Source organism: Chaetodon trifascialis, chromosome 15 (genome assembly GCF_039877785.1).
Source record: "Chaetodon trifascialis isolate fChaTrf1 chromosome 15, fChaTrf1.hap1, whole genome shotgun sequence".
NCBI classification, from domain to species: domain Eukaryota; kingdom Metazoa; phylum Chordata; class Actinopteri; order Chaetodontiformes; family Chaetodontidae; genus Chaetodon; species Chaetodon trifascialis.
The window spans coordinates 15,026,667-15,054,561 of NC_092070.1; the positions used below are offsets into that span (position 1 = coordinate 15,026,667).

The window sequence follows — 27,895 nt, forward strand, 5'->3', positions numbered from 1 at the left end:
TAATGTATAAACAAAGGGGATTTCATGTACATGATTTGTTGGTTAAGTAGCTGGGGGTATCTTTAAGGTGCTATCATACCAAACACCATCATTAAAGATGACTTCAGAAGTATAAATTAAATTAATGGTATTTCTAGGGATTCTTGTTTCATACTGCTGGTCATCTTGTACTTTTGTTTATTTAAAATTTAATTATATTCCTGATGTGCTTATTTTTCTCTTCTACCAGGAAAAATTCTGCCAATGTCACATTTGTTATTGTTGCGCAAAAATAAAGATCAAAATAATCTTTGTCTTAAATTGTGATTATGTTATTCAGAGAAGTTTTTCAAAATTAAAGTCTTTATTGGAACATATTCCAAAGCAGTTAAGTCATCTCATGACTGAACAAAAATAGCCATTTATCTTAAAAAAGAAAGTCCCAAGATGGTTCCAAAATGCACTGAACAGCTTTTGACAAAATATACATTGCAGTAACTCACATCTTGCAGTCACTAATTGACTTGTTAATAAATAAGATTGTGAACAAAACAGTTTATACATAACATTTTAGACTTCCTCATGTTTGCACCCAAAATTGATGACTACACCCCTGCCCCCATTTCTTTTAAACAAATCGTGAAAACCCGTGCCACAAATACTTCTCTAACAAGTCGTTGCAGTGCATTCTTTGACATCATCAATAACCCCCCAAAACAAAACAGGAAAAAAAAAAACAAACAAGCAAAACAACACGATGTAGAAATAATGGTAGTAATACAATAATAGTTATGATAATAACAGGATGATTCTTTATAACGCAACACTGATAAAAGCAGATATTATAAAGGACCAGCTATCAACAATGAAATATACAGATTACATTCCTTCAGGGGTTTAAGATAGAGGGAGTCCATGTGAGGAGGACGTTTAGAACTGAGCAAGTGGGAGACAGAGTCCCCTCTTGCTAAAAACAGAAGGGGAAAAAAAAAAATAAAAATCACACTTGTCTAGAGGAGTAATTATATTATTTAGCTTTCAACATTGATTGGTAATTTCAGTTCCAGGCACAGGACTCAAAGCTTCAGAGAGGACACTCATATGTAAATCCATGATGCATGTAACAGGTCAGGAGTATGGTTTGCGAAGAGTCACACGCTAAGATTTATCCTGGAGCCCATCCTTAACCGTACACGTTTTTGTACGTAGTGAAGAGCCTCCTGGTACTCTGAACACACAGAGCTCAGGTCAGTGGTTATATAGTGTTGCTGTGAAGTTAAAGGATGATTTGCATCAAAGCCTCCGCTTGAGAAAACATTCAGAGCCTGTCCATAGGCAGCATGTTCAGTTCCAAAGGAAAACAAATCTTAGTTATGGCTGTGTGGATGCATGATGCCGAGCCTTGAATGTAGTGAACCTTTCATGTCCAGTGTACACCCGCTGTGAGTGTGGTCCAGTCCTGCAGGCTGCGCAAACAGCTCAGTTAAAGTCAATGCAGAGACTTGACGGCAACAAGGGAGTGACGCGCCTGGACAGCGTCGCAGGCAAAGGTGCAGCGGCTTTGATCCTGATAATGGCGGACTAACAGGAAATCAAAGTTCAATAGAGATGGTCAAGAAACACAAACTAAATCAGACTGAAATGCAATGTGTGAGGAAATGTTGGAGATGAGTCTGTAATCCCCCATTTTCCACTGTACAAGTGGAAGGTGCTGAGGGGAGATGGATTTGTCTGCTCAGTGGACTCTTCCACCCTCGTGGGTTGATTCAGTGCAAGAGACCTTTTATGAAAAGGGGACTGGGAGTTTTAGCTTCTTCCGTGGCTCCATTCTTCCTCTGCGACCGCCGACAGTCCTCATACAGACTTTCCCGTGATTCTTTCAATATTACAAAACACACGTTCAAGATTCAGTCCGGGCACGTTCCTTCGACCATCCTCGACTTCTGCTTTCTTTCGGTCTTTCATACAAAAACGTCCACAGCGTACTGCCGAGTCCCCTCTGTTCTTAACAGGTCGGTGAGAGCTATGTACAGATAGTGTGATATGTCATATATGAGCTTTTATGTTAGTGGTTGGTTCACTGAGGCTGAGGTTCTCCGTGGACTCGGAAGCGATACATGCAGGTGTATTCTGGATGGCCCCAGTTAGACAGGACCCGCACCTCGATGATCTGGAAGGTTTTGTCATTCTGTTCCTGAAAGTGAAGAGGACAAATATTCAGAACAGGCCACCGAACAGAGGAGTGAGCTTTACTCTTCTGAGAGGTTGGAAGTGTTACGTTACCATAACAGGAAAGGTTTGCAGTGACTCCCCATCTTCCTGGTATGTGTAGTGCCCCAGCAGCTTCCCTTCTTCCTGGTACTCATCATCTAGACCCTACACAAACAAAACATCAGGGAAAACACTCACGCTCATGCTTGCGTTGGATTCAGAAAGTCCAGTTGCACGGCTTTATATTTGCGTGTTTCTTACAAAAACAGTGAAGTTGCGTGGGGCGCTGGTGATGTTTCCAGTTGGGGACAGAGCCTTGGGGATGTGCTCCACGCAGAAGGAGGTGGGCAGGATCCTCAGGGACAACCGGATCACCAGGTAGCCCTGAGAGCCTTTGAACGCCCAGCAGTTACCTGGGTACACATCAGGCTGGGGGAGGGGGGATTCAAATGTGAGCAGTGTGAACAGGAGGAAGGATTGGAGCTAGAAAAGCTGTTTCAGTGTTCACAGGAACACCTCACTTTTATTTTAAGACAGACTTGAAAAACTGTGAACCTGTTCTTTAGCTAACTTCACAGTAAAATAGACATTTGTGTCACAGTGAGGCTCACCTGGATGACAACGCGTGGAGATTGGGAGAAGTACCAGAGCGGCAGGCCAAACAGACTCATGAGGGCCGTCTTGGTCTCATATGTCTCCGAGCAGCGAGTACTGAGGATGCTGCCACCTGAACACACACAGAGGTTCAGAGGAATTTGATATTTAGCCTGTTTTGATGGTGCAAGTAGAAAGACAGGAAAATCAAACCAGGGATGCTGTGATTAACTCATAGGAACATCTCAATGCCCATGTTACTATGTAGGTCAACACACTGCTCAGCAACACACATGAAAATGGAGTCTGAGATTCTGCTGTTAATACCCTGTTGTCCTCGAGCCTGGCTAATGCCTGCACCCTCGTTACGTAAGGGACGTACATTAGAGTACGGCACTGCGTTATGGAGCAGAGAGCTTGCTAATCCCTGCAGGGTTAACTACAGACTTGCAGAAAGGCCCAGGATGGACAGAACTGATACCAATGCGAGGCTTCCTTCCTACCTCCAGACTCCAGGGCGTAGTCCACCTGGCCTGTTCGATCCTGGGAGTAGAGCCTCAAAGCGTTTTGGACAATCAGCTTCACTTGCTGGGTAGAGACCAAAACACAAGAGTTGCAGATTAAACAAGAGCCTAAAACATGACAGACAAACTTGATCTAACAGAGCTCTGCTCAGATTATGTGATTGATTCATTACCTCTTCTGTCAGTCCCTCAGTGGCAGCAGTGTGCTGGACTGTCCCGGTTACTGTCTGAACCAGGGTCTTGGCTTGGGACTCGGCCTCACCCAGGGTTTGGGCCCGGTTAAGCTCCAGCTGCAGCGACACATTTCTCAGGATGCTCATCTCCAGTGAGGCCAGTGAGGCCTGCAGGTCGGGCGTGCTAACGTAGCGCTGGGACAGCCAGTGGATCAGAGACTCAGGCACCGCTCCCTCCTCCTCTCCTGTCCCACCACTGCCGAAGAACAGAACCTGCAACTCCTTACGCACCTGGGAGGACACCTGGGCTGATATCTGGAACATTAAAACAGAAATCTACTCAATAAAGAAACATCAGTATGACTGTAAAGCCCAAACAGGAGTCAGCATTTGTGTTACTTACCGATTCCTGCAGTGTGTCCAGCTGCTCACACTTGCCCTTGCATCCCAAAACACCCTGCAGGTCCTGTCGGACTTTGCCCAGCTCTGCCTCAAGTCTCTGCACCTCCACTAGCAGAGCATCGTGGTCCTCCTGCTTCACACCCACACTGAGTGAAAGACACATATGTGAGCTGCCAAAATCTTCACAAAACGTAAATATCAGACTAAAAAATATTAGCAAAAAAATCAGTAAACGTGTGGAGTTGAAAGTTTACGGATTTCTTGTTTTGGTTTGGTTTTTTCTTACCTGACAGGAGCTGTGTCTGCTGCTGAAGTGACAACCTCTCGCTCTCTTTCTTGCCTCTCGTGCTCAAACTGCTGCTGCTTCTGTTGCACCTCCTACAACACATGTATTCTCTTAGAACCAGCTCTGCCTTTATACCTGTGTAAGCCTGTCAGCATATTATTTTTAATACTGTTCTTTCTACAGCTGTAAGAGTGCCACCATTTCATCTCCTGCCAACAGTTTTTTGTCAGTTAATAATTAGACTCCACGCTTTGCATGGCTTGACATGTGTTGAGTATTGTTAATGTTTACCACTTGACCTGTACTCTTAGATTCTGTACTTGGTTATGGATTAAGGTTGTGTGCTTGCTTGCTTATATGATTTGCTTTTATTTACAAATTTAGCTGCTTTAATGATTTATGTTTCATGGCTAATTCAACATTATCTCCAAGGACAGTAAATGACGATTACACATTGAGATAAAACCGGCACGAGTGTGTGATTAGCCTGTGAAATGCCAGAAATGTAAGATAAATAAGCCATCTTGCAACATTTTCACATGCATTCTGCAGGCATGTTTTCAAGGTGTTTCCTCTGTGGAAAAGCAGTGAATCTACCTCAGTTTTGGCTGCCAGAACGTTGAGCAGCAACTGTAAATCAGCCAGCCGTGCTGCCTGACTCTCTTGGTGTTGTTTCTGCTGCTCTGCACTCTGCATGGAGCAGGAAAAGGACAAAATGAGAAACATTTGAAGCAAAACATCACTCTGGTAGCTTCACACTTATCCTCATCTGCCTACCTGTGCCTGTTGTGCACTCTCCTGCTCCAGCTCTCCTCGTAACACCCCGAGTCTCTGCTCCAGCAGGGAGGACACCCACAGTCCCAGGGTCTCCCTGTCGGTCTGAGTGTGGAGCTGCTCCTTCAGGCTGCCGTAGAGACCCAAGATGTCCTCGTGACGCTGCTCCTGCTTCTGGTCCCCATGCTGGACTCGCTCCCACAGCAGGGCTAGTTGGCGCTCTAATCGTTCCAGTCGCTCTAAGTCCACACTAGAGACTGCCATAGGAGGAAGCACCGGCTGAGGATGAAGAAGTGAACAAACAGAAAACAAGTTACAATTTTGTGGTGACTCCCAGGATGGCCCTGCCTTGCACCAGAGACACAATGTCATTATTCATCTCTGAAATACACAGTGTCTGTGTGCAGCTGACCACAGGAAAAAACAACAACATACATCATGTAATAATTTATACACACATTCGCAATCACTCAGTGCTTTCTGATAATGCTTTCATTGCTTTATCGCTGTATCTTACTGGTGCCTGTGAGACTGGGGTGGCTGGGGTTTGCTCCACTGGAGACTCTGGTGCAGGGACGGGAACAGATGCAGGAACAGAAGCAGATGCTGGCACCAGGTTAGACAGGAGGGTGAAGGGAGAGGCAGGACGCCACTCGGTTAGATTTATGGCTGGCAGGTAGGCGAGCAGGGCAGCAGTGGACGGACCCCACAACCATAAAGCTGCATGTAAGACGAAAAAGGTACCAAAGGTTGAACTCATCATAAACTCACAATGTGTGGATAAACTTTGATATAGCCCTTCAGAGATGTCAGGATGTCAGGATTCACAGATGTATGGAGCAGCATCCAGTACCCAAATCCATAAATGTGTACTTTGTTTTGTTGCTGTGTAAGTGTGTGTGAGCCGTGCTGAACCACAGAATGGAATAACTCCCAAACAGCCAAGAGAGGCTGACCTGAATCTGGTCCTGTTCTCTGGGGATGCGTGCTGGTTAGGACATCTATTGCTTCACTACAGACTGATTTTTCTCTGTATATGCTCACAAAATGGGTTACACCGGAGATAAAAGAAGAGGGCGCAGCGCATTCTTATAGACTCACCGAGGAGGAGCAAAAGGGGCAAAAGGAACAGCAGGAGCCTCCAGAGTTTGGGAAGGCATCTGAAACACAGAGTCACACACGGTCAGATAAATGCACAACTGACAGGGCACATGCTGTTAATCCAAAAACACGAGAAGCTTTATGGAAACTGTCAAAACTTCCCAAAGGATAACTGATAAATGATAGAAAAATGTCAGCTTTGTCTATTTGACAACATTTTTTGTTGAAGAAATCATTTACTTTTTAATGACATTGCAGAAAATCACCCATTTTGAACATTTAAACCGAGACTAACTGATTTTTTTTGGCCACCTGGGGGCAGCGGAAGCAACACAACAATGACATAATATCACAGTGTGGAGTTAGTATGGTGGATTTGTTAGCAAACAGTTGCTTATTTACACATCCAGCAGCTAAGGAGCAACATTTGCATTCATGTGGAGTCATGTTTCTGGTCATCTGATGAATGTAAGTCCAATATTCGTTGACAGTGCTGTCATAAACATATCAAAAATAACTGGTAGATAATGGGGGGCGTGCTCTTACCGTGTCAGAAAGAAGACGTTGAGGACAGACATGAGAGACACCAGCTGGTACCATCCTGTTGCAAGAAACCACAGAAGTGCCCTTCCTGCCTTCACTGGGCAGATTGAAATAAAAAACAAACACACACACACACACACACACACACACACACACACACACACACACACACACACACACACACACACACACACACACACACACACACACACACACACACACACACACACACACACAGAACAAGAATGAGAACACAATCAGACCATGTTGCTAAAGAAAGAAGCAGAGCATATTCCAAAGAAGAGGAGAAAAAAGCTCCCCTAACCTGGAGCTGCCAAGAGCATCCAGAACAGCGACAGCAGTCTCTGCACCACTGTCCCGGCTCCGGAGCCAAGTGCTTTGCCTGCTCTCACCATGCAGTAACCTGGCTGGAGGAGGCAGTAACCTGGAGGACAGGGTGACAGAGGGACATACTTTCACTGATTAACTGCATGAGTGGTCTATCCCTACAAAGAGGTTATGTTAGAAACTATCCTTGTAACAGTATATCTATGGGCTGTCATCAACATAAGGGAAGTGCTGGTTAACCTGTGTAAGCTAGGACGCTCCACAGTGCCCCCACCAGGCGTCGAGGCCTGGAGGACTGTGTGAGGAGGACGGTGTGTGTCTCGGAGTGCTGCTTCCCTTTACAGTCATCACCTGTGTGCGTCACAATGATGGACAGCAGGCAAACGGAAAAGAACAGAAAAACAAAGGATGCGTGAATGAATGAAATGAAGATGGCTTACAAAAATAAGAACCAAAGTAACACAATTCTGAAAACAACCAGAGCAACGGAAATTAATAAATAAATCAGCAACACAAAACCAAATGCATATGATTAAAAAAAAATAAAAAATACTAGTGGGCCACTTGCAGCCACTTGGGCCAGTATGCAGTGTACTGTGTGTGATGACAACATGCACAGCTAAATGTATGACAGCACTTCTTGTTGAACCCTCAAATGCTCCTGCAGTCATTCTCGTTGTCTTCCGACAGAAAAATGCTTTTATTTTACTTTCACTTCATCCTAACTTTTTTTTATTATTAGCATGATTTTACGACTGTGTGGCTGAATGGACTTCACCATCCAAACCTTGCTAATGACCCAAAATGCTAATTGTCATTGCATTGCTGTACGCGTGTCGATTTCTTTTGTTTATTTAATATTTTAGTTTTATTATACTTTCGTTTTAGCAATTTGTGTTTTTTATACGTCATTTATTTAATATAGGGAAAGATCCGCATCTGTTCAGCCTCAGTTTCTGCATGAAACAAGGAGCTTGTTAAGAGAAGTTTATTTATGTTTGGAATTGTCATCACTTATGTTTCATTTTGGTGTTGAACTGGTCCCTTGAAATAGCTTTGGAGGACTGACTTGACTGAAAGAGAAGCAAATGGAGGTCACAACGGTCAACAGGCTGCTGACCAGTTCACACAACCTCTGCTCGCTGGTCCTCACACAGGTCACGCATATAATTAACTCCGTCAATCACGGCTAACACAAGAAAATGTACCAAGTTTAGAGAGAGCATGTGAGTGTGTGTGTGCTTTTTGTGTGTGTATGTCTGCTTACACAGTGAACCATTGAGATTAAGATGTGATGCATCTTCAGTCACCAGGTCCTTCACATTCATGCTTCCACAGAAACTTGAGTGAGCTGCAACATATATACAACACATTTATTTACATAACAAAACGATGTTGCGTGAGAAAATTGTGGCGGAATGAATGACGGATGATAAAGTAGAAGAGTTAAATGCACATTTTGCCAGTGTGACGGCAGCTCTATGTCTTCATGAAGAAAATGAGAATAGAAGTGCGTGAAAACAGTGAAGGGGACACACTGTGATGACTGCTAGAGACAAGAGTGCAGAAATGTGGTGAAACCGAAGATTCAGAGGTGATCCAATTCTTCAGCAGCTGTGAAAAGAACCAGCTTAAATCGGGAGCATACTAGAAATAAAACCAACCTTGATCAAATTGAGGCGGGAGTCAGGCTGTTGTTTCAGTTCTGCTAAAAGAGTTCATTTAAGTGCACATGCTCTCACAACCTCATGTGAACTAAAGGATTCCTATTAAAAGAAATGCAACTTATCATGTGATAGTTTTATCGGAAGTCAGGAAATGGTGTTTTGGGGTGTTAAAATTTTGTTTCTAGTATACTTCCTCCCTCAGAAATAAAAGGTGTGAGGGCTGGATGGAGAGAAATGACAAAGAAAATCCTTCAACTATAAATGAGGCTTCTTTCTCCTTAAACACAGAAAGTAAGACTTTTGAAAGGAGAGAAATGGTGACAAGAAAGTTTATTAATAGAGAAGAAGCAGAAGAGGTCACAAGCTGTGACCCTTAACCTTTGGAGTAATGGCTGGTACCTTGTTTTTCATAACCATTAGCCCTGTAGGCCATCACTCTGTGGAGAGTGGTCTGTTTAAACAGCGACAGTTGGGACAAGCTGGAGGACACTGCTCGTCTCATCGAGTCCGCAAACGATGCAAGGACACCTGGTGACACACCCACCCCCGTGCAATCACTGTTAGTCACAACGCACAGTCCAGGCACAAAATTATACAAATATAAATGTGTGACAGGATGAGGAGGAAGTGACAGTTAGAAACATCCCCTGAAGGTAACCTGAGAGAAAACCCACAGGAAGCCACGGAAAGCCCAATAAGAGGAAAGATAGTAAGGTTACATCTGAAATAGATCTAGACCATGACTCAGCCAGAAACATTAGGAGTGATGGCAAGATGCCTCATCAGCCAGGAACCAACAAGGAGTTGAAATTTCAAATTAGCAAAGAAGTCAATCTCTCCTTGAGCTGAGTGACTCAGGAAAAACTGCCACCACAAAAGACAGGAAGGAGACAGAATGATGGGTGATGGATGACGAGCAAAGAACGTCTCCTGTTGTATACCTTTTCCTGGAGGGCTCTTGGCCCTTGAACCCAGCCAGAGCACATTGTTGAAGAGCAGGGTGACTAAGGACACTATGGGGGCCAGGGCTCGTTTGCTGTAGCGCATACACGTGTTAGACATAGACACCAGGACACCTGGAGAGAGACACCACTACCAATTATATTCTCATTATCACAGCTTCATGAAGCTATGAACATACTGGACTGTCAGCACGTCCCAGCTCCAATCACTTCAATATGAGGAAGACCAGCAGTCTGCATTTCAAATGTGACACTTGAGTCCAACTCAACAGCTTCTCACCTGTCTTATTCCTTCGACTCCGGTCTCTGGAGTATATACTTGTGAAAGGCGACGAGGAGGACGAGGAGAGGGCGTCTAACGAAGCTTCTGCAGCCTGAGATGATGATGATGAAGACCGTGTGATAAAGGAGTCCATCTTCTGAGAGTGTAAAGAGCAATCTTTGCAGATGTAACCATTGGCGAGCGAGGTGTGGGACTTTGACGCGCTGGCGCCGCCATTGACACTTGATGAGCTGTGGTCAGTGCTGAAGCTCCTCCCTGAGAGAGAGCAGCATGTACACAGGTAAATAAAACCAATTCATTTTTAAACACACAGCAAAACACTCACATGCATTTAGTATGAGTGGAAAAACATTACTAAGCACAAATGTTTTGCTTCACTTGGAGGGAATCCATTGACTTTGTTTTCATGTTCACTAATTTTCCACTATTATTCCAAATATGACAAGGTTCCTTTTTTTATAGGGCTCATGTAAACAGCATATTCCGATTAGGACTTACTTTCAATGCAGAATTTGCAGATTAAGACGTGGGATATGATACACTAATTCAAGAAAAAGTATTATTTGAAAAATGTGCTTGAAGTAAAAGTACCCATTATGCAACCAAAACGGGCTCTGTCAGTGTTATATTAATATATTTTATAATATTGGAATATTATTGCTCCAATAGCATGTAAACTACATTTTAATGCTGCAGCTGGCTGCAGGTTGAATGTGCTTGATCTTACTCGTTTTATGCTAGTGGGTTGTTGGATGCCTTGCATTTTATATGCGCAATATATACTATACTAAGTAAAGGCAACAAAAATGCAGTACTTGTACTTGAGTAAATGTACTTTCCACCACTGAAAATTTACATAATGCTGGTATCAGAGCCTAACTTTTAATTAACACATCATTTCTATGCAGCAGCAATAATCTCACTGTTCTAATGTTCCATATCATTCAGGTTCAATCCGTATGGCAACATATTGAAAATACAGATAATATAGGTCAGAACCTAAACTAGTATTTACCATTGTATTATTTTTTACTGTTTCATGCGCGTCTTACATTATTCTAGCTTTGTGTTGTGTATCCTGCATGGTGAAGTTGCACAGATAACTTCATTCTGCACAAGCATAATGGGTCATTTGCGACGGATTCTATATTTTCAACAACTGACCCAAGTGTCCATCCACAGAAGTAGACGTGGTGGTGGTGGTGGTTGTGGTGACAGTGCGGTGTCTCAGGTGGGTCTGGTCCACGAAGGAGGTGAGCAGAGAGGCATCGCATGCTGTGCTGCTTTCCTGAATGACGCTGCTGCTGCTGTCGTTAACTGGGGTACTAACAGCTGAGAAGGAGAGGGTTTTCCTCGGTGTGGCGGCTTGGCTCAGGGATAAAGACAGGGTGCCTGAACCTGACTGCTGCTTTTTGCTTCGCAGTGTCCTGGGAGAGCAAAGACAGGAAACACGAAGAAGTATGAGTTTTGCTGCATGTATACGAGTATGACAGAGGCATGTTTAGACCACTAGTTAGATACAGTATGTACAGTGGAGTCTGGTCACTTAAGTGCACATTCACTGCATGCCAGGTAGTAGGCAATAAAACAGGCACTTGACTACTTGCAAATACCACAAGAGTGGGTACGGGCACATACCCATAGACTGAGGCTCAGACAGGCATAAAAAGATGACAACATTTACTGATTTACTCTCTGGTAAGCTGACATATGAGAGCATTAGTATCCATTGCTAGTCTCACCGTGTGTCTTTCCTGGTGCTGGAGTAGCTGCTGCTGTGGCTCTGGGAGTAATCAGCCGTGCTGTCGCCGCCGTAGTGGCCAGCGCTGGTCTGCAGACGCAGGCTCCGCCGTGACATCCTGGGCGACTCGTATACGGCTGCAATCTTGTGCTCCCTCTCAAACTCTAAGGCAGCTGTGGAGTAGCTGGAGCTGAGAGAGTGAGACGCAGGAGGGAGGAAAGAGGGACGAGTAGAACGGGAAAAGTGGGGGAGATCGAAAAGAAAGGGAATGCGTGACGGTTAATTCCAAGGCGGGAAGTTTCTTATATCTGCTACATGGAAATTCGTTTGGAAACAACAAACAGTGGCTTTCAACCTCAATTCAATACTGAATAGAAATATCCTGCGCTTTTCCAGATGCATGTGTCATCCTCAGTCAGAGAAGTGTTCTTGTTTTTGAACAAAAACAAACAAAACACAGGGACAGACGGTCCGTTCAGAGAGCTGCTGCTCCCTGCAACTGGCAGTGGGCCTGACAGGAAGTGACTCACTCACAGGGGAGTGAGAAAACAAGACAAAAGAATAGGGACAATGTGTCTCTGCAAGTCAAATTGGAAAAATGAGCCCAATAAACATGCCGAAGTATGCTAGTGGGTTGGGAAAAAAAGTATTCTACACTCACTGCAGCCTAATGCCAACCGTAAGTGGAAACACACCATGAATGTTGTAAATTTTGCCTCTGCCGTGCAGCTGTGACTCACAGGGCCAGGGCCACACCCACCTGGCAGGGTAGGCACACAGTCATAGCCAACAGTCAGCCTTGACTAACTGGCAGCAGGACAGCAATTGCGAAATCCACAGGAACCACTATAAAAACTATGTCTATAATCCCTCCCATGGAAATGCCCTCTATTAATGCCCCCTCAGTGGTACAGCTGGTAAAGGTTTACTTAAAGCTTACTATGCTGGTACTCTGCGATCAATTCCAATCAGACAACCTGAACTGAAAGGACCATGTTGCACTTTCCTTACAGGCTGTGTACTCTCCTCAGCATGTGGCTCAACTGGGTCAGGCAGAATTACTCCACAGACAGGCAGGGGGGGTTGGAGGAAGAGGAGGGGCAGAGCACTTTATCTGTCCCTGGAGGAGAGAGAATCAACTTCCTGCTTGACACTTAAAAAGGAGGGACGTTCCCTGTATAAACAAGAGCTGTTTGGCTTAAGGCACCTGAGTCCCTGTCTGTGGTCCTTGCACAGAAGTGAGTATATCAAGGCAGAGACTGTAGACTGAGCAATATCAGCTGTATGTACATGCATGTGTACATGTACTGTGCGTGTTGCTCTCTGGTCCTCCCACTGGCTCTAAACCCTGAGGATTACACTCCCACTGAGAGCCAATTATGTGCTTTCATCCTCGCTCTGCCTCCTGCCTGCTGCTGCAACTGGCTTTTCTCGGAGCACATGACCAAGACAGCACCTCTCCGTCTGTATCCTGTTGGTCTGAAACTGATCAGAGCTAGCTTCTACAAGCAAGCATTTACCAAGGAGAAAGACTACACATGTACTAGTTATTTAGGACCACAGCCCTCGTTTACATGTGCGTTTATGTGGAATATTGGCTTCTTCTCTAAAAGCACAACACTGCTTCATATTCCAACACTAGAAGATTATCATCATCTTGTCTGACAGGACCCTCTCCTGATGTCAATCTGTCCTCTATAAAAAAATAAATAAATACATGGGAGTGGAAAATCAAGTCACAGATATGACAACTGATTATCATATAGCTACACAAAACTGTCCCAACAGAGAAACTCCTTTATCTATGCTACTGTGTCTCTCCACACATACCTATGAGCCATCATTTACACCCTAAAAGAAATTAAATCTCACCCAGGCAGAATGCAAGAGGTACAATATTATATATCAGACTTACAAAATAATTTAAAATGCAGTGGCACAGTATGAAAACAAAGCTGACATTAGTACTACCTGCAGCAGCTAATAAGCAATACCAACTTCCAAATACTACTTAACTAACAGATAATCATAGTATATTCAAATTCATATAAAACTGAGCTGTAAATCAACTGTTATCTACAAACACATCTGTACTGAACTGCCTGAGAGCGAGAGGTACACAGCAGAGCAAGAGACCACACAAGGACAGTCGAGCAGAGAGGTGAAGTAAAGTCACTGTGGCTCCCCGTAGCAGACAACATGGGGACCCAGGAGGACACGCTGAAAGCAGAGGAGCGAGAAAACAGGGTGTCCCTAAATGCAGGAGGGCCAGAAATCAACCGAACAATCTTCTTTCCATCACATTCTGCTTGTCTCACTCAAACATGAAATTCAAATGTTGGAAAACAGCTGCAGAGAGTGCAAACCTCATGTTTGCTCTGAATTTCAAACTTTGTAGACAAAAATATTCATTCCAGTGGGCCGAATGTCTCAAAAACCAGTGAGTCCAGAGTCCAGTGAGAGCACAGTAAACAATATTTTATTGACCTCACAGTTGCAATATAAAGCTGCAGGGCTATTAAACTTAATATAGCTTGCCTCAAGGTGACATCCAGAGCCAAAAATGAAAAACATTCACTGTGGCATGTCTTCATGTGCATTCAAACTTAGTTTATCATACCAGATCATAATGGCTCAGGATTTGTTCGTAATGCCCTGACTGAGCTCCTGGGTGGGGCAGGGTGTGTGTGAGAAAGCAAACAGACTCATCTGTCTGTCTGTGTAGCCTACAGCCAGACACAATCGTTGATGTAACCTGCACCTGACAACTCATGAACAGAGATCTTTACTTGAACAACACACCTGCCAAGCCCCTATCCAGACTGTACAAATTAGAATGTACATCTCAAGCTAAAACAATGTTTAAAAACGGTTCAGATCCAATCCCATCTCATCAGGGGCTGTAAACAGTGTTTAATTCGTTTGCAAACTCTTTTCAGCTGTTCTGGGTATCCAAACTGATCTGTGTGCCGCTCTCTCCCAGGTGGCTCCCACGGCCTACATCAGTGATAAAAATAGAGACGCGAAGAAGACGTGGATGAAGAGACAGACATACAGTATTGAGAGAGAAGACACTTCCATCCTGACATTCAGCTTCCCGGAATCTCTCCTTACGTAACACTAAAGCTCTGATACTCTTCCCACACTCAGTGGGCACAGCCGGCTTTCTTACAAGGCACAACTACACAGAGCATTGCATCAGACAGGATCCTACATTTTAGCAGCTTTTGTTTTGTGAAGCACGTCTCATAATGCAGAGCAACATGAAACGAGTTAAAGGTTTGGTGATGATCAGAGGACAATGCAAGACACTGCTATGATATATGGCCCACAATAAATAGCCATTCGTCTTTTAAATTCTTTATAAGGTCTTCTCTTATTCCTTTACTATGTTATTCTTACATAAGGATTATTTGACTTGATTTTATTGATTACTGACCCTCCCATTGTATTTGAACTGTTTTTTTTGTTGTTGTTTTTTTTTGTCCCTTTTACCTGTCCTTGTGTGTACTTGTATTCTGTATTGTTGCAAGCTGTTCATAACAATTGCCCCTGGTGGGATTAATAAAGTTGTCTGTAACTGTAACTGTAACAAGAACACAAATATACAAAAAGCTGTGAAATGATTAGTCCATAAATCAATATGTTTGCTCTCTTCCGTAATCTTATGGTCTCTGTCGCAACCATGGCAAAATGAAACTGCACACAACAGTGCTATAACATGGAGAGCAAAGGACAATCTTTATTAAATGAATATGACTTGTCACTTTTGTCACCCTAATGTCGGTAGCAGGGTAATCCAAAACAGGCATAAAATAATGAGGAAGTAATAATCACGGCCTTAGGCTTATTGCTCGAGAGCAACCACTTTTTTGACTGCAGTGAAATATTATATTTGATAGACTACATGCCAACAAATGTGGACTGAAGCAGAATATTTCGAATTTTGGAAATGATTGCATTTATCCTTTTAATAAATTTGGACTTACCTTACAATCCTACACAATACTTATAATATTAGTGTAGTGCCCTCTTTATCTGTAACTGTGCACAAATACAGGGTTTAAATAGAATGACCAGACATGCAAAAAATAAATAAATGAAAACTGCAGCGTTGGGGCTGTTTAAATCCAGCAAAGTGCCAAGTTGCATTCACATTCATGTCTCAAGGTCACAATATCAAGATTATTAGAATGGGATGAACATACAAAGGATGGACAGACACAATATTATGCCTCTAGTCGGCAGCATAAAAAAAAACAAACTGTGCAGCATTTGAATGTTGATTTAGAATTTGAATGTCAACACAACGAATAAGGCGTCGAACTACTCAGTGCGGTTCTGAAGAAAATAATGCACAATGTGATGATGAAAATAAGATGAGTTTAGCAAAACGTGTTAGCTCTAAATCGCTTTTTATGCCAAGCATGTTTAAAACATGATCTATGTCTGGCCCAAGAAAAATTAAAATCACTTGAAGATGCACATGCAGAGTGGAAATAGGATCAGATGTGCCAGATAGCCTCAGGATGGGCTGATTGGATCTAAGGCATTCATCCAGGTGTAAACGTGACTTGACAAATGTGTTCACCATCACTTCACTGTCTGCTCTTAACTGGCTCCTCAGGATATTATAACCTGGAGACAGCAAGAAACCAGATTTTTTTTTGCAGCAGCGGCAGCATGGGGTTTAGATTAGCTGCCAAAAACACAGAGACAAAACCGGCTTGTCATGATTTCCTTCAGATCTATTCAGAGAGCCGCAGAAGACAAATGACAAAGAAAAAGTAACTCTAGTAAGATTGCTTCTGGTGAGTCTACACCTCCAGCACCATGTTTGCTTTGCTGCCACTAAAGAGACTTGCCACCCACCCACCTTCTGCCTGCTTTGCATAGTGTATACAAAAAAATGAGATCCCATCGCAAGGCATACAGTATGGACACTATGAGATATCCAGGTTTACACGCAGGGACAATGATCTGGTTCTTTACCAACTACACAGCAGATGTGGTTTGTATTTGAACAAATCAAAAAAGACATCTGGATTCAAAAACACATTTGTGCTTGGTTTACTGGAGCAAAGTTTGAAGTCAGAATCGTTTGGTTATTAGTTTTAGTTAAAAATGGTGCTCCACTTATCACTTAATTGACTAATTGTTCCAGCTTTAATAACTTTATCCAAAAAATTGATTTGATAACTAAATAAACGCCAGTTTTTAAGAGATAGGAGACATTTAGTCTGTTCTCTTTGCTAGACTTCTATTACAAGTTCAGAAACTGATTACATAGTAGCACCTAACCTGCCTGGATCGAAGTCGACTGCAGTGAGCTCACATGGTAACACACTTGTACCACAAAACCCTTATGAAAAAACACTGACTACCATTTGTGGTCTCCCTCTCCCTCTCACGTTAAGATAGATTATAGAAACCCGACAGGTTGTAAATCTCAGCCTCAAAACCGCAAATGTGGTCACAAAAGCCCTGTCAAATGCTTGCCAGAAAGCCTATATCCTCTCTCTCTTTCTCTCTCACACACACACACACACACACACACACACACACACACACACACACACACACACACACACACACACACACACACACACACACACACACACACACACACACACACACACACACACACACACACACACACACACACACACACACACAGAGAAAAGAAGAAAACAGAGAAAAGTTCTTGCAAGACGAGGGGGTGAGCTGTTCCCAATGAAAATCAGGAGGAACAAGAACAGACACTCAAAGTTGCTGGGAAACATTTGTTAGTTAGCCGTTATTGTGTGCTGTGTGTCTTGGGTAAGACGACTCAGAGACTCTTGTCCTACCATGTAACAGATTAATAGAACAAAATGTTAACACTTGCAAATGTTAAGTCAGACATCAGATCTGCAATCTCGTTTATTTTCCACGGACGAGTCTGCAGCTGCCATTTCATAAGGAGGAATTTGTTTGGTTGGCTCTTTAAACCAATCACAACTAGTAAATACAGCTTTTCTCCCTCCTCTCTAACACACACAGCACAGGATGTGATATATGGGAGCAGTGCAAGCACAAGCAAATTTGAGGCAACCGCACTCTTACTAAACCTTCATGTGTTGGATCCCTTCCAAGGAAAAATAATGTCAAACTTGGGATGCTTTCATTCGGATGAAGGAAACTGAGTATTTTGCCACCCATTCCCAACAATTTATTGAAATCTCCACCCTGTGAAGCTGCGGGAGCTGTGTTTACCAAAATTATACTCTCAATTTGTTTGCCTGAAATTCAGCTATGCGAGCCTCTGGAAATCCGTGGGGGAAAATAACACACGAGAGCAAAATCGTAGTACACTGCCTTCCTGTTTCCTCAGACTGTTACAGAGTGGAGAAAGTCTTTTCCCCTGAGGTGCAGAGGCCTATATTTACCAGAGGCCAGGAATTGGTAGTCTGGGAAAGAGCAAAGAGCCTTCAAATTTCCATTCCAACTATCTCCGGGTGGGCACAATTTGGCACTGTGATTAAGATCATACGAGCCCATCCTCATTTTCCCTCCCACAGACAGCACTTTCCTGGTGCCCCACTCTCTGTGGTGTCCTTCGCTCTCCACGTTATAGCACTATAGCGTGTCGTTTCATGTTGCCGTGGTTGCCAGAGAGACCACTCAAACAGCTTCCCTGGCTTGACAGAGACTGTGATAGTAGCAGAGGCTGAACATGTACCATTTACCAACAGACAGAAGCTGTAACACACAAGCTTGGCTCATACGGAAACAGAAATGCTTCTAAGGTCTAAAATATCACAACATAGGCTTAAATGCATGCGATGAGTTCTTGAAGAGACCTTTCCAGAGTAGTATTAAGCGTATGAAAAGTGCAACAGTTATAGAAATATCTGTGCTGCTGTGAGTTTAACTTTGAAAAGGAATAGGACTCCAGCTGCTGTCATTTGCTTGGCACTTGACCAGTGATGCATGAACTGAAATACACCCTTACCAGATGTCAAAACAACTGTGACAGCAGGGTGAACAACAAACGCCCAACTGGCACTCAGTGAACAGAGCTTTAGTTGCATCCCCAAGCCTCGTCTTCCACAGCATGACTTGCATGCACAAATGTCACAATGCATTTCATATGCACTCTCAGATTTATGTTAAAGCCAGTTTGCTTTAATGCTTTGTACGTTTTCTACCCTTGTACCACTCGTACAACCTTTCAATCGTTTACATACTGCTGCTGCTGTTCACAGAAAGCCACATATAGCATCAGATAACTCTGCTGCTTACTACTAGCACAGTTTCGTTATCACTTGTGGGGGGGTGGGGGGGTAAAAAAGCACTCCAACCAGAGGCCCCACTGACCCACTTCCACCATCATAAAATATGAAGGTACAATACAATACACAGCACACGCGACTGCTTTCAGTGGAGAGATGGGCTGATTCACTCTGTCTTTCAAGAGGTGGAACAATTCAGCGCTGAACCACATAGTAAAAACAGCCACTGTACCACCTTCCACCTGAGATGCAAATTGCAAAGCTTTATTGATGCAGTACTTCTCTAATTTGTAGGCCAGTGACCAATGATGGTGTATCAAAGACGTGTGTATGTAAAAAGAACTGAGGGAAATATTATGAGGTTACACGTTAATTCCAACTATAGTATTTCCATCTATTCTGCCACATCTCTCCACTCTTTCCTCCAGTTAACAGAATATAGTTTTGTCTAAACAACAGCAACAATTAAATGTGATACCTGTGATTACAAGAGAAAAACACAACGTCCTATATTAAAGGATTAGCTAAACTGATTGACATGATTTAAGACATTGTCCAAACAAGACCATACTTACTACAAACACTAAACATAATACCAAAAGCAGGCTAGAAGAGTGTGTTGGGTGAGGCTTTGCACCCTTCCTGCAAACACTGAATTAGTCCAGTAGAGAGTGAGAGGGAACGAGTGAGTGCTCAAAAATACCAATTCACGAATAAAAAACTTGCTTGGTTATAAATCTGTACATGAAAGCGTACAACCCTCATTGTATTTACTGTATTCATTAAATTAACGGGACTGTGTTTGACTGGCCTCCTCTCTCTCTTTCTCCTGTACCATTCAATGCCACAAAACTTGTGACTGCTCTTTTGAGTTGTGACAACAGATGGGCCAACGGTTTCTGTCACCTGACCCCGTCCGTCTCCACACTGCCCTCCTGTATTCGCTGTAGGCCACAGACACGTACAACAGACACCCTCTGAAGTCTGAGCACAATCAGCTGTCAGACTCTGATGGGCTGACTTTGAACTTTGGACAAGTGGCAAATATAATATTTACTCTCTGGTTGTTCTGTTTTTCACTGAGAATATACAGTAGGCTGAGTCAAAGGCATGTAACTGTCCTGTTAGCTGATTTAAACTTCATCAAGTTTATTTCTCAGGAGAGCTGAGAATCATTAGCTGCTCAGCTGCAGTTCACACAGCCTAATAAAAACCACAGATATCTCGACTAGCTGGTCACAAAGCATAAACTATTAGTCTAATCCTGGGATCAGGGCCATGGTTGTGACTGTGAGGTTCATTAATAGCTCCTCAGCTGACCGCTTTCAAAGGAACACGATTAGCTTGTTCCAGCCTTTCAGTCTACCTGGCAGATTCCAGCAGGGTGTCAAACGAGCTTTTGTACATTCATCTTATTTTGCCTCAGTCCATAGTGTGACTCATAGGACGGGTATCAAGAGAGGATTTCACTTTACTGCAAAGCACTTTTGGTGCCACAAAGCTGAACTGAAATCACAGGAATGTTAAGGGTTTGTTCGCTTGTTGTTTAGCCAATTATCTGTACAACATCAGCATATAGGACATCTACAGCTCCACATGAAAACACCAGGCTAATTCCCACTGTGCATAATCAATGCCATACTCACAACCTAATCAAACGATAATAACTGCTGACATTTAAACATAGATTACAACAAATGCAACAGTCACATAACGTGACATGCAATTATCATGGCGGCCTGAACTTGTCCAACTGGATGGGAAAGAGCTCAATGTAATGCATCTGCTGACTTCAGCTTACACAGTGTGCTCTGCATCTCTGCAAAACACGGCCATAAACCTAATGAGGGGTCTTTGTTCTCGAACTCGAGAACTCGATTTTTTTTTACAAGACACTTTCATACTTTTACTGAAATGTTGGTAGGCCTCTGCCTGTGCAATTACTCTTTGTTTCCCTAAAGTCAGAAAGCGAGTTAAGCATGGGGAAACGTGAGATTTCATTTCCAGACCTACACACTCAGCCACCTCTGATCTGATAGCTACTGACATCAACGGTGACAGCACTGAAGACAGCAACATTCCTCCACATGCACAGACCTCCGGTGAAGTGTCGACCACGCCTACAGTATGATTTGTAATGACAAGCTGGAGAAACAATGCATAGATGAGGAGCATGACAGGAGAGGTTGGTATTACAGGAATGGCGCGCCCTGTTTATCCAGAACTGACCATGCTGCCCTTAAGCTGAAAAAAAGTTGACGTTTGCACCTTGACTCTACAACTTAGTAAAAGTATGTGCAGAGAAATCGAGGGTACACGCCGTTTTTACCCTGTGCAAGCCTCCTCAATTCCCCACAAAGCATATAAACACACACCAACTGAATCATGAGGCTGAGTCATCAAAACCACAACCGCAGGATTTTTTTTTAGAGTAACTGATTTGCAAAACCTCTGAAAGTTTAAAAAAAAAAAAAACAATATAATCAAAAGTACAGACTTTTAAATATTTCATTCTGTAATTGTGTTTGTAGGCAATTTCCGATCTAACTGGGAAAAGGGGCTCGACTATCAAAGCAAGCTGCACCCTAAAAACAACATACGGTCGGCTCGTTGCTTTTAAGGTTTTTAAACAGGACACAGAAAACCAGCATGCAAGTAGTGGATATAAAACCGCCTCTGAGATAAATTGGCAGCCAAGAAACCTTTGATTATATTACGCTGTCACAATGACATGAGTAAACTGACAACCATTATTATAGCAGTGTCAAGGCTGATGGCCCTTAATAGCATAATATGCTAAAAACAAGACAAGAGCAAATGGAATATGGAGTAGCTGGTTGACACTTCACTTTAAAAGCCTAAAAACTGATTAAAATGCAACAGCAGGGTCTCAAGGACAATTTGGCTTCATTCAGAGTTAATTCTCTGAGCTGTGTGGAGTCACAAATGACAGGCAGAGTGTGACAGAAATGCCACAGGCCTGACCGTTTGATGCTGCAGCCAGCGTACCGCAGCTCACCACTGAAGTCTCACCTGAGAGAGTAGGTATAGCCGGTGTTCTCTGGAGCACACTGTGGCGGCGTATATGTGTGCAGTTGGGAAAAATCCATGGTCATTCTTCTTTGTTTAGACTGCAACAGTCAGGATGCAGAGAATAGGACTCTTTAACCAAAGCTGACATGGAGGAGAGGGATAACAAGCACAAAATAACTTCCAAACACACTCACAAAAAACGCATGCGTTGCCTTGTTCAGCCTGTCTCTTGCAGAGAAATTTGTTCTGCTAATGAGCTCAAGTTTTGCCACTGAGAAAATGTATTTTAAAAACAGATTCAGAACCGCATCTACGCATTAAATGCAATACAGCACTGGCAAATTCCCCGCCTCTTCCCAAATCAATTCAAGTGCTATTCACTGGGCTGCTCTCCAAGATAACATAACCACCGGTTACTGCTACGCTATAAAACCATGTCAGAGAGACCAGCGCAGGCAGGCCCTAATGAGAGCTGCAGGACATTCCTTTTCCCCAGGAACAACAATGCTACTGTGGACGAGAGTTGGCCGACCTCTTCCTGCATGCTGGCTCTGGCTGGTTGTTGACGGACGCTACGGACACCACTGAAGCTGTAATGAATGACTTGTCTCTTCTCTGGTCGGCAAAGCAGTGGCAAGCAACTGACAGGAATGGCTGGCAGAGACAGAACAGAGAGAAAGACGATCCTCTCTCCTGTTGTATTAAGCAGACTCCTCACCAGGACAGCTACTCCTACAGTGACTTCTTGGGTATGCTCGACACACACAGAAAGAACAGTATTATGAAACCAAGTGAAACAGCAAGGGGTGGGGCTGAGTTTTAGGCAATGGGCGGGAAAAAAAAACTGGTTTGAGGGTTGAGCTTCTCCCAGGGAAACCTGCATTGTATGAACAGGCTGTGCAAATACTGTCACCATTACACACTATGGCATTCAGTTGCCAGCTTATTAGGTACACCTAGCGAAAACTAATGCAGTACAATGCACAGTCCTGCAATAAGTACTACCTCTATGAAGGCAATAACATTCAGTTTTTGTTGAAACTGCTGACTGAGATACTAATTCAACTCTACGGTCATGTCCTCTGCAAAGACAAATCTGAGAGGTTGTGAATGATTAATGGGGAGAGGAAAAAAATTAACACGCTGATCTTTCCTTCTTTATGAAATGCTGGATATTTTCCACAGGTATTTAAAGGCAACCATTTGAGAAGTTTAGGGGGGTAATCTCTTCGGTGGAAATGCAAACCACTCAGCTGAGACACCTGAAATGTGACATGGAGCCCCAAGTAGACACTGATTTATGCATAATGGGAAACACCTGCTCATACAATGCAGTAAAATTCAACTCCATCATCCAAAATAATCAGTAAGTTGAATCAAAACCTCTCTGAAACAGTTTCAACAAAGAACATATAACCATTATAACCTTATGAAGGTCAGATTTATTGCAGGACCATTGTATTAGACTGCAGAAGTTTTAGCCAGGTGTACCTAATGAAACTGAGTCGCCATGCAGCATACAGCTCTATCCATGTGGCCAAAACCTCCTCATGTATCCTGAGGAAGAAGGAAGCTCCTGCTCCAACTTCTGCTTAGCTATTCCATCAAACAGAGATCATGTGTAGCCGGAGCGGCAAATAAAACAGATGGCTTTTCCTAAAATCCACCACCAAAATCTCAACTCATAATCTTAATCACGTTTCAAATCCGCATTCAAGTCTCCGAGCCGAAAAGAGGGATAAACGGAAACAAATATCCAAAAGCCAAGGGACTACTTTAATTCAGCCAGGCTTACTTTATTTATTTATTTATTTTTGACTAGCCAAGTGGTGCATTGAATCATGATGCAAGCCCCAAATGTGGGTCCAAAACCAAACACCAAACCTCCTGCAGCACATCAACTGTGCCTCACCTGTGACAGCTGAGGGTGAGGGACAGCACGGCGTAAGCTCACCTGTACTCTTCCCGCAGGTGTATTTAGTAAAGAGCAAAATACATCCTGCAGTTTATATCTGCGCATGTGGCTGAATCGTTTCAGAAAAATTATGGCATTTAATCCTTGAGCTCATAAATCAGGCGACAGGTTCAATATAACAGACCATGCTGCCACACACACACACACACACACACACACACACACACACACACACACACACACACACACACACACACACACACACACACACACACACACCTTTCCCACAGTGCTGCATTTCTACTCACACGTTTGTTTTGCTAGCTCCTTTACGCAAACCACCTGCGACGAAGAGGGCGAACTACGAGTTTTGAGACTCGTCCGACTGTCAAAACAGTGTTCAGAGCGGTGCCGTTTCAAACACACACTGAGTTTAATAATAACTGCAGATAGCGTCCGGCCAAATGACATATAAGCCCAGATTCATGCTCATACTGCCCAGTGCTAAAATTAGACGCCATATATTTAAACAACGCCGTCACTCAGCTCTGACTTACAGGCTTGTGCAACGACGCACTATTCCCATTTCTCACCGTACAGGTTCATTTCACATTTCCCAGTCAAAACACGCACTCGGCTGCCACTCTTTATGCCGGATAACATATTAAACAGTTCAAGTCGCAGATGTGTACAAATCAGACCAGAAAGTAAGGCCTGAGATTGCGTTAGTTGTCGGTAAAGGAGCTCAGCAAGGACAAAATAGACGTGGAGAAAACGAAATGGCACATTCACGACAGAAAACTGCAGCTATATTTAACATATTTGGTGTTCATTCTAGGCTAATAGCATGTCAACTTGCCCGCGTGGTAAGAGTCCATGTATGTTGATATTCCTTAAGAGCGTTATCCAAAGGAAACAGATCCTCACATCACTGTCACGGAAGATGCGCAAACTTCTGCCAGCATCCCGACGAACAGGATCTCAAAGATTATTTATTACTGCGCTCCCGCAGACCATTAACCTTATCCTCTAGTTTAAAAAAAACGCAAAAGTTTGCAAGTAGCCTGTGAATGTTATGCTAGTGCACAACAAGCAGATTTCCAAAATGGCTTCCCGGGCTAACAAAGCCAGAAGGATCGCTGCCGAGCTGATCCTCCCACTCCCAGGCCGTCTATTGTCGGCCGGGGCGCACACTTTAAATCTATTGGAGGAAAGCAGCACTGGTGCAACGGCATGCCCGGGACTGCTGCAGGGGGTCTGTGCATTAGCAGGGATCACACTATTGTTTAAGTTGACATTGAACCCCTGGAGGTGATCTAAACTCAAACTGAAGTCCCTGGATCGCATCACATCTGCCACCAAAACAACCTTAAAAGACATTCACGATCGCATGAAAGATCGATGGTATTGTAACAACAATAATATTAGTAATATCAAGACGTGTAATTTTTATTTATGTGTGGAGAATTAATATTATAATATAATGTAGAAAATAGATTTTTAGCAACCAGTGTTAGTTTCTGCTCTCCTTTATCAGGTAAATAAGTAATTGCTATATTCTGCCACATTTACTGCAAATGCAGGGACGAGTCAGGACTTTTAACACCCCCCAAAAAACAAAAAAGAAAAAAGCCCTACATGACCATGTACATTATGTTTAAGTTTCAGTGGTAGAACATAAACTGCCCCCCCCCCCATTCCCTAAAAAATTAGACAAATGGCCTCATTGTATGCTATACTCCATGTACTTAATGCCATATTCAACACTGAAACAGAGTTGCCATAACTTATCATTAGACTGCAGTAAGAGGGAAAGGTGGCATCAGCACTGCTGCATTGTTACTACAAACACAAATACAACCGGGAAAAAAAATCATTACGTCATTAGTTTACATACAAAACATACAATCATCTTTCTAAATATAATGCATTATCATGAGTGGTCCCACATAACCACAAATGTTTTCATTCGTTTCTGATTAGACCTACTGTGTGAAGTCATCATTTACTAATAAGAATGATAAAGTTGGACATTGTCTTACAACAAACAGGAGAGTCCCAAAGTCCAAAAAAATTCTTATCTTGCTGTGCAGAATAATAACTTATGTGTAAAAACTATCATCTTGCGTGTATAACATAAAAAATATATCTCTCAGGACCTTGGAGGTTTCAAAATGCAACACTCTGAAAGGGTCAATTGTGCATCGTGAGCATTACTTTTTATACTAATAGTTTGTTGTCACTGTCTGACATTAGAAACAGATGAAAAACAGTATTGTATTATAGTTATACTATCATATGTGTTGGCAGGAGTGAGGTATAACATTATGGATTATGGTCAAAGTCCAACAATATGCAAGCAAATGAATCCTGACCTGCAGCTCAACAGATGAAGCCGGAAATGTTCCACAGGGATGTATTAAGCATAACCGATGACTAAAGCTGGATCCCGTGATTGTACTGATGAGAGCATAAAAAGGTCGTGGACACAGCGCCATCTTCTGGACAACAGTCTACACACTTCATTTAGATGGACTTTGAGGTCCAATCTCACTGCGACCTTTACACAGCAACAGCAGAGGTGGGCTATCCCTTTGCCAAAGACTTAACAACATGGCTGATCACACCCCATCTCAGCCTAGATAAGACCTCATATAGATGTGTTTCAGGTGAGCAACACCCAGTGGTGGAAGAGCTTTTGCTTAAAAGTACAAAAGTAGCATCAGCAAAATAGCTCTTAACTGGAATCATGAGTTAATTCATCAATGAGCGGCAACAGCACAGGTGCCCCAACAGCACTGATTTCATGTAAGGGGTCACAAGCCAAAAGGCTGGAAACCAGCAGTTTAAGCTTTAATGTATGTCACAGCTTATTATATGTGTTTAGTGTAACATATCAAACTGCAAAGTAACTAGTAACTACCTACCTATAGTAAGATTCATGTAGTGGAGTATTAATATGAAGTAGAAGTGAAGTAGAAGTACAAAGCAGTAGAAAATGTTAACTCAAATACTTATTTTCCACCACTGGCTTCTTTTTCAAGCCATAACTCCAGCCCTGTGTGCCTGCAGCAGCCTTGGACCAGGGGAAACACCATGCTCATGCTTGTCACTGACAAACAAAAATCCTTTTGTTTAATAAAACAAGCCAGTAGTCACTGCAGCACAACAAAATATATAGCCTTGAAAAATGCGACTGCGAAGAAGGAAGTGTACAAGAAATTAGCATAGCCCCCTGCTAGCTAGGTCCAACGGCACTGGTCAGGAAAAACAAAAGCTGATGTCAGTCTCTAAGCCTCTTTATGGGCTTCTTCTTTTTCTTTTTTTTAAATCAGTAAAACCTAAAATAAGACGGAGACACAAGGACGGCACAACACGTGTCCTCAAATATACTGCACCACAGCAAAACGTTATGGATACCATCAGTAAACCAAAGACTTGAGATAACTTCTAGCCTCTCATGACAGTTCAGGATAGCACATGTGAAATTCATTTACATAATTAACAACACAGAAGTTCAGGCTACTCACATGTTGACTCTGACTGCGGATTATTGAAGGTACACGCTGGGGGACCTCCCTCTGGTTTATCTTGTAGTTTCTTCCATCAAGTTCCTTAAAGCTTCTCCAACAGTTGTACATTTGCTCCCCTGAAAAGAGGACCTTGCTCTAACGTTCGCCTTTCCCGCACACGGTCATATTTTCCGTTGCAACGCGAGCGTCACAAGCGTCAATCCTTATATGGTAAAAATGACCATATATGGAATCTGTCAAAATGTCTTGAAAATGGCTCTCGATTTAAAACAGCGTCACTTAGTGGCCGTTAACCAGAACAGCAAGTAACAGTGAATTAATTTTAAAAAAGACTAAAAATTACCACCACTACAATTAGCATCACCACCCCTACTACTGCTGCTGCTATAAATGATGATGACGATACTACTACTACTACTACTACTACTACTACTAATAATAATAATAATAATAATAATAACATGACAAGAAGCTGCTTGTGCCTTTTTGCAAAATAATCCTTTCAGTTCTACAGTTGCTATTCAAAATATTTATTCTTTGAGCTTGTCCTTT

The 27,895-nt window shown here is 42.9% G+C and overlaps 1 protein-coding gene across 12 annotated transcripts; it reads right to left on the bottom strand.

Annotated features, from left to right (window-relative positions):
• Nucleotides 1-308: 308 nt before the first annotated feature.
• Nucleotides 309-27,428, bottom strand: sun1b (Sad1 and UNC84 domain containing 1b). 12 transcript variants are annotated; one of them, XM_070982161.1, is made up of 23 exons: nucleotides 22,428-22,773; nucleotides 21,896-21,993; nucleotides 11,590-11,778; nucleotides 11,012-11,274; nucleotides 9,845-10,102; nucleotides 9,544-9,678; nucleotides 9,002-9,130; nucleotides 8,203-8,286; nucleotides 7,176-7,286; nucleotides 6,913-7,032; nucleotides 6,591-6,684; nucleotides 6,045-6,103; nucleotides 5,461-5,663; nucleotides 4,947-5,222; nucleotides 4,767-4,859; nucleotides 4,170-4,261; nucleotides 3,885-4,029; nucleotides 3,482-3,796; nucleotides 3,288-3,372; nucleotides 2,802-2,917; nucleotides 2,452-2,619; nucleotides 2,263-2,355; nucleotides 309-2,173 (listed from the first exon to the last, which is right to left on the bottom strand). In XM_070982161.1, the coding sequence occupies exons 1-23, from the start codon at nucleotides 22,437-22,439 to the stop codon at nucleotides 2,057-2,059; spliced, it is 3,255 nt and encodes a 1,084-aa protein (XP_070838262.1). In that variant the 5' UTR covers nucleotides 22,440-22,773; the 3' UTR covers nucleotides 309-2,056. The 12 variants fall into 12 exon arrangements, with proteins under 12 accessions (XP_070838262.1, XP_070838270.1, XP_070838269.1 ...); XM_070982169.1 differs by lacking the exons at nucleotides 21,896-21,993; nucleotides 22,428-22,773 and adding an exon at nucleotides 27,341-27,428; XM_070982168.1 differs by lacking the exons at nucleotides 7,176-7,286; nucleotides 22,428-22,773 and adding an exon at nucleotides 24,670-24,928.
• Between the last annotated feature and the right edge of the window lie 467 nt (nucleotides 27,429-27,895).

Coding starts and splice junctions, on each gene's coding strand:
- sun1b (XM_070982161.1), bottom strand. Junction 10,103..11,011: donor TTCTGTGGATGGACACTTGG/GTCAGTTGTTGA, acceptor GCTCTCTCTCAG/GGAGGAGCTTCAGCACTGAC. Junction 4,030..4,169: donor GCAGACACAGCTCCTGTCAG/GTAAGAAAAAAC, acceptor TCTTTCACTCAG/TGTGGGTGTGAAGCAGGAGG.